At 36.5% G+C, this 11,764-nt stretch overlaps 2 protein-coding genes across 2 annotated transcripts; one reads left to right on the forward strand and one right to left on the reverse strand.

Annotated features, from left to right (window-relative positions):
* The first annotated feature begins 4,933 nt into the window (after positions 1-4,933).
* LOC103942317 (ribosomal RNA small subunit methyltransferase G) lies at positions 4,934-6,692 on the forward strand. Its single transcript, XM_048589270.1, has 7 exons — positions 4,934-5,188; positions 5,290-5,482; positions 5,559-5,668; positions 5,750-5,828; positions 5,923-5,990; positions 6,253-6,319; positions 6,452-6,692. Exons 1-7 carry the CDS (start codon positions 4,976-4,978, stop codon positions 6,562-6,564), a joined length of 843 nt encoding a protein of 280 aa, XP_048445227.1. The 5' UTR covers positions 4,934-4,975; the 3' UTR covers positions 6,565-6,692.
* A 2,309-nt stretch (positions 6,693-9,001) lies between these two features.
* On the reverse strand, positions 9,002-10,715 carry LOC125479646 (protein JINGUBANG-like). The gene has a single exon (XM_048589269.1). It carries the CDS (start codon positions 10,493-10,495, stop codon positions 9,296-9,298), a length of 1,200 nt encoding a protein of 399 aa, XP_048445226.1. The 5' UTR covers positions 10,496-10,715; the 3' UTR covers positions 9,002-9,295.
* Positions 10,716-11,764: the final 1,049 nt, after the last annotated feature.

The raw sequence follows: 11,764 nt of genomic DNA on the forward strand, positions 1-11,764 counted from the left end.
CTAGTTTTTCCGCGAACTAGTCACCTTTCAGGATATTTTCCGACCATCTCTAGCAACCATTGGGCTTACAAATAGGTATAATCTTATTCTACACTTTCCTATCTTCATTTTGATATATTATGGGTCGAATTTAGTTAAGAAACAATTGAGTTACGAAGCTTTGAAAATTGCCCAAACTTTCGGCCAAGAGCTCTGGGACACTTAATGGAGTTTTTAACGGAAATACCAAAATAATGAATGGTGGACAATCTTAGGGACCATTTTTATTGATTTTCAATCTCAGAGACCAAAGTGATGTGTTATGCAAATCTCATGAATCATTTTGGCTAAAAAGCCTTTAAGTTATAAAAAGTATGACAACGTATTGATACTAGATAACATTCACTTAAATCAAAATAAAGCCACTTTAGTACTACGGTCTAATGGTATTCTTCTTCACTTGTAAGTGAGAGGTTTTATGTTCAATTCTCGCCAAAGACGAATTTGAACCATATTATTGTTTGCCCATTGTGAGGCTTAGCCCACTCCCCCACCCTCTTCGAGTAGATAATATCGTTTGTTCACAAAAAAAAAAAATCAAAATAAACTTTAGCACTCATTGAATACATGTTTACAATTGTCCTTAATGATGAGTAAAAAGACCTACAAACATAACCTTCACTACATAATCAAAAATAGTTTTATCTTAAACAGCCAAACATGAAAAAAAAAACATCAGACCTCAACCTTTAAAGTTCACTTGAAAATATAACGTTGTTATATTATCAAATTAAGAAATTGTCGCTTTTCAAGGTGTTATTATTGACACTCAAAATATCTCATTTACTCCAAGTTTTTATATTTAGAAAAAAAAATACTCTTATAAGGAGTGCACAATGCGGTTTAAAGTGCTAACAAAAGTAATTTTTTAAATATATAATGTTATCATATAATGTTAGATGACAAAAATTTAGGGGTCCCTTCAAATTTGGAGCCCTGTGTGACTGCATATTTCGCTCCCCCTCTAGGGATGATATATCACGTATCATTATATAAATTGTAGGATATGTGTGTTAAAAAATTAATAACTTAACAAATAAAAATTTTCACAACTTATATAAAAACACGTGGTATACCACCCGTGTTCCGATCACAATGAAAAGTTTCTTCACTTGTTGGACTCCTTGGTTCCTACACCCCAATCAACTTCCTCCAAAGACTACTTTTAATTCTACATTTCTAAAAATTTTACTTGGTACCCTAATAATTAAGGAACCGACTGAAAAATGTATGGTCATTTACTCTTAAATTTGATATTAAGGTCGGAGATGTGCTTTTAATACTTGCTTACTAAGAGAAAGAGATTGTACCTAATTAGTGTAGATTGTTTAACAACTATTAATGTTAACGAGAGGTACTAGTTTAAGAATCACACTAGCTATAAGAAAAGAAAAAAAATCTGAATTACCTATTTTTAAATTTGGATGCAATACCAAAGGGTTCCTAATAACAACTGGATTCATGACCTAATTGTTTTTTCTTCAATAGTATAATTTTAGTGTTTTTCATTATTAAAAAAAAAAATTTGTAGCTTTAGTGAAGAAATTATATATCTTCTCACCACCACATTAATATCATATATTGTCTTGTAATATTACATATATACATAATAAATTCTAATTAAATAACAATTCAACAGAAAAATTATTGTACAAAAGAAAGTTAAAAAGAGTTGGTAGAAAGTTAAAAAAGTAGGTCCTATATAACGAGACTCCAAAAGTAGTAGAAAGCTTAGATGGTGTGTACATTGCATCTTAAATTTTCGAGTTCTTTTCTTTACAAGAGAGGATTCTCGTCATAACTTCTTTGTGAGGATTTCAATAATGAGGATTTTCTCTGGATCCTTTAAATATATTGGTTCATCGTATATTGTGCGATCATTTTTTGTCAGGTACTGATTATATTCAATTTTAAATCAAAAAATTATAATGATTTATGATCGCATAATATACAATGAACGAATGTGATTTAAGGATCTCTGAGATCCTCACAAAATGGATCGGACAAGAATCCTCATTATTTCTTTATACATGCTCTCCATTTTTAATTGACTACAGTAAAAGGCTGTTTTTTTTTTTTTTTTTTTTGGGAAACTACAGTAAAAGGCTGTTTGTGACTGTATCCGACTGTATGTAGAGAGTTGATGAAACCCTCAAAGCTTCATCGGTTTTGGTTAAAGAGGCAATTGGCAGGCCAACATATATATATATATATATATATATTATATAAACCAATATATAATAAGAAATTAATTAAAAATGTAGAGGAATCTAGAACTGATCAAGAATGACAGAGATAACAGAATCAAATAATATAAACGAGAGAGAGAGAGAGATCAGTGATCAGAGATATACACAATTGAGGGAGAAATTGTGGCCTTGTGAGGATAACATGAATATGCATGCCCTACTCCGTCAAAATCATTTTGTTAAGTAGAAGTCGACAGAAATGTGCTGGTAATCCAATCTCCTTCCTGTCAAAAACAAAAGTGGTCTTTTCTTATTTTTATAATTGCAAGCTAGAAGCTCGAAGCAGGTCCTTGTAATTTAAAATCTTGGTAGATAGAATGTGAATTTTTGCTCATATTTTTCGAGTTTGAAACTCTTTTTCTTCTAATTTAGTGTAATAATTGCAAATCGTAAAGATCACAAAGTACAAGATTCCCAAATAAAGCATACTTTTGAAGCTCCAATTCTCTTAACAATTCGGCTCCCTGAAAACATGCTTGAGCTCGCATGTATCGATCCAATTGACTCATTATAGTTTTGCAGCTTCTCATTATTGTATCAAGAAAATTTTGCAAGAAACTATCCAATACTTAAACAGTGAGCCTAAACAACATTGTTCTTAAATGACAGTTGTAAACTTGTAAGATTAACCAACCAAAGAAGCCTTGTTGAGAATGGTTTACATGAAATAGGTTGATTGTTATGTGACGTTCATTGTCTAATAGTACATGTCATGTGCGAGTCTTTTACCACATGATTTGGTCGGAACGCTACATGGCAGTGAATACGTTCTGTTTTGTTATGTATAAGGTGTTCTCCTTGTAATATTAGGAATATGCGTGTCTAAAACATCAAAGAGAAGCTAGGGTCATTCCATGGTAGAAAACAATGACTTTGTGTTTGACCCTGATAAAGCCTCCACTGAAACCAACCTTTATTCCACTTTGTAGGTGTTGCCAACCAATGTAGTCCGACGGAAAAGAAAACCCTAGCTAGCAAAAAGAAAGTAGACTTCCCCTGATATTCAAATCTTTTTAGCCCCAAACAGAGTCCAAAACCAAAACTTCAAAAGTTCACAGTATTTCATGCATGTTTCATGTCACCACCACTTTCTGTTATTCCCTTACCATACAAAGCATAAATTATTGAGGATGTCAAGCCTGCTTTTTGCAAAAAATACTAGTTATATTCTTCTTTTAGGAAGCATTTTAAGTTTTTTTTTTTTAAGCATTTACTTGTACTTTAACTAAAGATTGGTTCCAAAAATATTTTCACCAAAAACGTTTTTAGCAATTTTAAAAGTACTTACATACGAGATATAAAAAACATGAGATGACAGAGAGTCTATGGAGAGTCCAACTTTTGAGATAGTCTCCTTGCATTTCTCAAACTTATTTTTTCCAAACAAGATCCATTTTGTTTGGATGAATTGTGAAACAAACATAAAACCGGATGTATGCCCTATGCGTGTATCCGCACATGAGCATAGAAACGGATACACGGAGTTACATCCAGTTTCATGTACTTTTTAAACATACACCCAGTTTCACGTAAATTTCAAGTCAAGTTTAGATGATGACTATTGCTTAGCAGTTTATAACAAATCTGTCATAAAAAAACCAAATTTTCACCACAACGTTCATGTAGTAGGGCAATTAGGTCAGTTAAATTACCAAAAGAAAAAGGTTAGAGTGAAAGAGGCAGGAAAAAGTGCGTTTTATTCCCTTGAATCTGTACCTACTACATATCATCATTACATTGAGAAAGTGGGTTGACGCCGCCCCTGTTGCAAAAATATTATAAACACACCGAACATTAGGCTGATAATAGGAGAAATTTTGTGCGACTGGAACATGACTGGAACATGAAGCAGTACATCACATATTATTATATAATTTTGGAATTTTTTTTTTCCCAACTATTTCTCCAATTCTATAATAACATGTAGCATACAGCCCCATGCTTCGGGTATATTGAAAAATCTCTCTGACAACAGAGCATGCCCATTGCACACAGTAGAACTTGTGTAGTAGTGCCCTACCATTCATAACATAACATACATTCTCACAAAAGCATGAGACGTAATTTTAACTCAGTATAAAAGTGGCCCTATTCCTATCGATCAAATTTTTGTTGTTGCTGTATTTCTGGATTCTGATTCATCTGACTGTTTGCAATCCCCACTAAATATGAAGGATGTTCCGATTAGATAGCCCTACCAATATCTTTTGCAAATCCACTTTATTCTTATATTATGTCTAATGCAGTTGTTAATAAAGATGTTTTAATCAGGCAGCCCAACAAAATGGAAAGGGATCCTCTCTGGATCCCTTCCACCTAATCCTCCTTATCAAACAATCCAGACCCTTAAAATTTGATCCAACGGCTAAAGTTATTATCATTTTTAAAGTAAGCTTCTGTTTTTAGGCGTCAGGTCAAATTTTAAGAATCCAAATTGTTTGATGAGCTCATGTTCCGCACTAGCTCTACCATTCATATTAGCTTTTCGGCCTTTGTGTACAAGTAGAATGAATTGAGCAGAGTCAGGCCGAACCAAAGTGAGCCCATAAAAGTTTGACACTCTTAGCCCAACAATCTTACTCGGGCTTAAATTATTTGATTTATGAAATAAATAAAAGCCCATATACAATTTGGTTCGCAATAAGAAATGAAAATTCGTTGAGACCGAGGCAGTGAGCGCGGCAAAGATGTTAGTTAGCCGTTGCGCAGTTCCATTCTCTTTGGGGACTTTCTTCAAACACCTTCCGGTATCGAATCCGACGACGCTCTGTCCGTACAGATTCAGACCCAAAACCCTAACTGCCACCGCAATTCGTAGGTTCTCTTACTTTGAGACGTTGGATTCCCGCCAAAAAGAGCAAGTCCATCTCTACGTCGACACTCTCCTCCAATGGAACCAGGTCATTTTCTCTCTCCCTGCGCTTATCCTCTGTTTGGTTGCAGAGAAAATGGTGGGAAAATCAAAACAAGTTACCAGTTGATGAAATTTTTGAACTTTCAGAAAATGAATTTGACAGCTGTTAAGGAGGCGGATGAGGTAATGGAGAGGCACATTGAGGACTCGCTCGCAATCATACCCCCTATCAGAAACTCATATTTCTCTCACTGTAAAGTTCCGTCGGAAAGTCTCAGCATTGTCGATGTGGGGAGCGGTGCAGGTCTTCCGGGGTTGATCTTAGCCATTGCTTGCCCAGGTCTGTAACTGTCTTTTCAAAGTTCGGATTTTGGAAGTTTTTGGAAATTTGTGTTTTTTCATATTTTGGTGGATAGGTTGGGAAGTGACCCTCATGGAGTCTATGAACAAGCGATGCGTTTTCTTGGAGCATGTTGTCGGTCACATTGGTTTGTCGAATGTTCAAGTTGTAAGAGGAAGAGCAGAGGTATTGTTTCGTGTTTTTCGCAGATATAATTTGGTTTCTATTGATGTCAAATTAAGGATATGAACTTTTTTTATAGGACAGAATTTGGGGCAGGCTCTTTGTTTCAGGGAAAAATTTGATGTAGCGGTAGCCAGAGCGGTTGCAGAAATGAGAGTTTTAGGTAGGAAAGAAAATTCCTGTCTTGATCTCTTATGTGTATTTTCAAGAGTTTCATTGCTATGTGTGTTGCTGATTCTTGTTACTTTGGTGGTCAGCTGAATACTGTCTTCCTCTGGTTTGCGTTGGCGGTTTGTTTGTTGCTGCAAAGGGTCACGATCCTCAGGTATGTAATCGAAAAGCCTTATCATATTAACCATTTCTTTCTGAAATTGTATACAAAATGCCACAAAAACCGTACCGATCCATTGATGCTGATAGAGCTATGCTATATAAACTCTTTAACAATCTTGGGTTGTGCATATTCTATCCAGGGAGTTTTTATGCCTTTAATAACTTCAGCAGCACGACAAATTGCCCCTCTATCTGCAATTAAACTATTAGATATGAAATATTAAGTACTCTGCATATTTGGCACATTTGAACAGGAGGAAGTTAGGAATGCAGAAAAAGCAATTCAGATTTTGGGTGCTTCCGTATTGCAACAATGCACAGGCATGTCATATCTCTATTTGAAAACTTGACAAACCTATCATGTATATATGGTAAAGAAGGGAGGGAGGGAGAGAGAGAGAGAGAGAGAGAGAGATAACCATGTTTACTGATGTAACCTCTATTTGTATCCAGTGGAATCGCACAGCCCGTATGGACAAAGAACTGCCATCGTATGTTTGAAAACTAGTCCTACGCCAAGGAAGTATCCTCGTGATCCAGGTACTCCAGAGAAAATACCTCTGTAAAATAATTCAGATGCCCCCATTTTAAATGTTATATATAGTTGGATTGGCGTTCCTTCCCCATTCATCAGATATTTATGTAACCCCTTCTGCTTTGGAAATGAAATGCTATATTTTGCAAGTTCCTGTCATTGTTTCTGGCTGAGATTGCAGGCGTGTCTCCAAATAATTTCGTGTCAATAAACCAAGTGAACTTTCCTGATTTCCATTCTGAGTCTTTTACAAAAGTAACATTCACACAAGTTTCTATTTCTTTCTAGGAAACACAAAAGGAGGTTGAACCAATCTACATAGTAAGTAGAAAGAAAAATAGAACTCGAGCTAGAGAATGAGAACTTATCTGATGAAAAGTTGGAAGTGAACACATATTAGGATAATCTCATAAGGTGAGATTTCAGTATGAATTTTTCAGTGCCATACTAATTGTTGATTTTAAACCATTACACTACTGCTAGCTGAGTCATTAGACACCTCATCTGGTGGTAAACTAACCTACACATTGGTTGAATTGTACCCGAGGTTTCTGTACCGACCCCTCACATCCTGCAGATCTCATTGCTCCCCAACTTTTTTTAGGTCAATCTGTACTTCATGAGGCCTCTCTCTCTCTCTCTCTCTCTCTCTCTCTCTCTCTCTCTCTCTCTCTCTCTACACAAGGACATTGGACGTCTATGTAAATTGTAAATTTGTAATGGTCCAGAGACGTACTTTAGTATTATGCTCCACCTTTGGCCATCACCATCCACCCCTTTTTGAACTGAAAGTTTGGGCATTAGCCTCACCTTTTTGTAGCACAACTTAAGGGAAATTAGATAAAGTTGGGTGCTTGAAATCTTGGCTAAGCATGCAAGTAATCAAGATTAAACTTAGGATTTACCTTGTAAGGCCTTGTTTGACGTAAGTAACTCGTTTTGCTTCGCCTGTACAGCAGACACCTGTACTCAAGATTATCCAAATTAGATCATCAATCCTCTTACCTATTCTTTAATATGATACTTATTTTTGAGAAAGTGTTATGATCCCAGAGAAAAGGAGGTAAATCTCATACGTATTATTCATCTCTTTGGTCAACAACAATATTTAAAGGGTAGCAATTAGCAGACAGTGTGATTTGAGACATAAAGAACAAAAATTAATTAGGTTAGAATAATGTTGTGGTTTCTGTCATGAGAAATAAAAAAATACTGTGTTACCTAACTTCTCCAATGGTCCGGATTTGGAACTAATAAGACTTATTTAATATAGTAATATGTGTGTGTGTGTGTGCAAGGCTAAACTGCCAATTTGCCCCTGAACTATCACTCAACTTTCGATTTCCCCCTTGAACTTTTTAATTGGAAAATTAAGGACTTAAATTAATTTTTTTGGCCAATTTCCCCCCTACCATTAGGTTTTCATAGATTTCATCCAAATTAACGTTAACTCTTATCATGTGCACACCACATAACTCTCCTTTGTGGACAAAAGCGTCACTTCACTAGACCTTTAGACACAAAAGCTATAGAATCACACATATTTGCATAGGTTTATATTTTAGAAATCTAAGGTTTTCAATTATTTTAAAGAATGAAGCGACCGAACTACCCACAATTGTTATGCACATGCTTCTATTTAACAGAAATTTGGATGGAATGAATGAAAAATTAACAGCAGGGAGTAAATCAACCAAAAAAATTAGTTCAAGTCCTTAATTTTCCAATTAAAAAGTTCAGGGGGGAAATCAAAAGTTGAGTGATAGTTCAGGGGGGCATATCGGCAGTTTAATCTGTACATAATGGTAGAACGTTAGTATGTTAAACTTCCACGTAAATGTTTTACGAAATTAATAATTACATATTAAAGTAGGTGGATTTCTAATTAATCAGCTTTGGATTGATACTGCTTTGGCTACCTGCTCCTGTCAAAGAAGCTTCTTATTGTAGAAGCCTAGAAGGTAGATTTAGAAGATAATCTTGCTTTAGCTGCCTAATTAAACCCAACTTAGAGCAGAAGGAAGATATATATTGAGAATGTGGACAATGGAAGGTGAGATTAACAAGATAATGAGTGTGAGTTTCACTAATCTCTCTCTCTCTCTCTCTCTCTCTACACCAATCCTGCTTTAAGCAGAAGAGTGTTTCTCTCTTAGGTGATCTTTTTCTCATATGTCATCTGCCACTTTTAAGAAAGTGTTTCCAGTTTTCATTAATTAATTTATTTTTAATCTGAGATTTAGCCGTTTGAGTTGGGATTTACATCAAATTTGGTCATTAGTAAATTATTGGCTCTACCGTATTTGGATTTTCCCATATTTTTTTCCAATTTCTCATTTGTGAGGTGGGTTTTCAATCTGTCACCCTCTGAAGGCCAAACATAAGCATTTAGATTTTTTAATATTTTTTGCCAGATACAGAAGAATGTGACTCCCACAGGCAGGTTGTGTTAGAGAAACTCCATCCAATAATTAGAGCACACAGAGGGAAAGCTCATAAATTATTTGCTCTCTTTTATGATATTGTAGTTTATAGCCTCTAGAGCTATAGAAGAAAGTACAGACATAATCTGCTCCCCTCACTAACTAAACCAAATCACTAGCTAACACAATACTCAATCTAGAATGTCATGGTGACGGTATCTCAGTACAATCACACATTTTTTACGTGAACAGTAAAAAGTTTGTGATTGTTTTTAAATACCGTCACTGTAAAATTTTAAGTGCATGGAAGTTCTTCTTGTAGAAAAGTAAATTGGAGTCTTAAAGGTCACTAGGAACAAAGACCTGCCAGACTTTGATGTCACAGTCCAAACCACCACTGTAAATAACACAGGAGGAACCAGATGAGCTGCAAAGGTCATCAATTGCAGCAGTTAAACACTTAACTGGACCTTTATGCCCTTCCAAAACTGCTAAACATGAGTAACTTTTATTAACCCCTCTCCAAATTCTTATACTTTTATCTGCAGAGCCACTGCACACCAAGTCTGCAACCACAGCCAAACACAATATTGACTTGGTATGACCTCTAAGCACACCCACAGCTTCCATATTCCCACCCCCATCTTTATTCTTCCAAACCACAATGGAACTGTCACATGCACCAGAATACAACACACACCCATCACTGCTCAGAGCTAGTGCGTTCACTCCAGAATTGTGCTTTTCCAGTGTAGCAACTAAAGAGTGCTTTTTCTCTCCGAAGTCTTTTTTCCAAACCTTAATTCTTTTGTCTGCTGATCCAGTGTAAACATATCCATCATTAGACGATGTTACTGCGTTTATAGCATCATCATGTGCATTTCTCACAGACTCCAAGCATCTGAAGTCTGCTGTGCTCCAAACCTTGAGTGTACGGTCCCATGAAACCGAGTACAGCAGCAGCTCATCGCTTGATAAGGCTAGGGCAGACACTGTGTCAACATGATGCACCCAAGTGCGCTTCTTGTGCCTTCTTATTTGGACATGGTTCTTTGGCATCAGGAGCTTCACAGCGCGGTCACCAAGCGTTGGCAGCGTGGCTAGCCGCGAGCACTTTTGGAGATTGGGCTCCTGGCTGTCGATTTTCCACACTCGAATCTTGTGGTCCTGATGAGCACTAAAGAGCTTGTCACCTGAAATAGCCAGGGACTTCACTGCACCCTTTCCTGCCGCCACCATGTTGTGATCATGATGAGTAGTGTTTCTGTTGTCGAATTCCAGTAAAGGGTTGCACCTCCACGACCGGATTTCTCCATCGGACGAGCCGGTGTAGATGAAGTTTCCGGCTAGGGTTAGAGAGGATATGTAGGAGTTGTGGCCTTGCAAGGTGGTGAGGCAGTGGTGGTAAGTGTTTGTTGGAAAGTTGTTTTGTGAGTTGAGTGAAGGAACTGACTGGAAACTTGGCTGAGAAATGTAGGGAAACTCTGATTGGTCAGAGAGGTCATTAACTGGGTACTGATCGGATGAGTAGCATTCCATGCTGATCAGGGAGAGGGAGAGGGAGAAGAAAATGAGTTATTATATAGAGGATGGAAAGAATATGGGAGCATTTTTAGGAGGGATGTATAAAGCTGCAAAATATAAACAAATAGATTCTGTTGGCAAAAGTGATGAAGGTGGGATGTGGGAGAATTTTTTTATTGTGATCGGAACACGGATAGTACATTACGTATTTTAATATAAGTGGTGGAAAATTGTATTTTTTAAGTTATTAACTTTTAACATACATGTCCCATCATTTATATAATGACACACATCCTAATAATACGTGGTATACCATCCTGTATTCCGATCACATTGAAAAATTTCTCAAGATGTGAAGTGTAGGAATTAGTATTCTGCATTGTGATTTGCATCCATCATGATTTCCATCAAATGATGCAATACTTCTCTTACTCCAATGCAAGGGGACTTTTTTCGGTGTGGCTGGCGCTCTGCCGCATAATATTATTATTATCACTCGATTCATGTTATTAGGGGATTATTTATAGGAATGAGGATCCTCTCCGGATTTTCTTTATGAGGATTCAGAGATTCTTCAATTACATTCTTTCATCGTATATTATACGGTCAGTTTTTCTTAGGTTTGTTTATATTTAATTTTAAATAAAAATATTTTCAATGATTTCTGATCGCACGATATACGATGAACGGATGTGATTGGAAGATTCTCGAGATCCTCACAAAGGGGATCCGGAGAGGATCCTCATTCTATTTATAGGGTGGCGCTATACTTTTCAAGTCATTTGATTCGATGGCACAGAAAGGGGTGTGTGAATAGCACGACCCATTTCATAATCTAGCTCTATGACATATTAACTATGTCGTTCACCTATATTATAACACGTAAGTTAATAACATCACATGACAGTATAATACATATTACACCCCCAAAACGCCACTGTCCAGTCCAATAACAAGACGGCCATGTGTTTTATACTCCCTCATCTGCCGCATGATTAATTTGGTTCACTGTCACATTAGCGTTGCAATTCTATGTAGCTAGGGACATAATCAGATGGTTGTGTACAGAGTTTGGACCTATGAAAAAACAGGGCAGGATTCAACTATTTTGGTCCCCATTTGATTGATAAGTTTCGTCCATTTCCACTGAGTCTGCCCCTCCACTATATTTATATAACAATTTCTCCCTTTTCTGGTGGAGAAATTAAGCTCTACTCATCCAACCATTTCCCTCCACCTACGCTAATCTGGTTCGTGACCCAAGTTTAAGGTCTGATTGCAACC

Source organism: the organism of the source record quoted next, unplaced genomic scaffold (genome assembly GCF_019419815.1).
Source record: "Pyrus x bretschneideri cultivar Hongxiangsu unplaced genomic scaffold, Pyrus_bretschneideri_v1 Contig3, whole genome shotgun sequence".
Classification (NCBI taxonomy): Eukaryota; Viridiplantae; Streptophyta; class Magnoliopsida; order Rosales; family Rosaceae; genus Pyrus; species Pyrus x bretschneideri.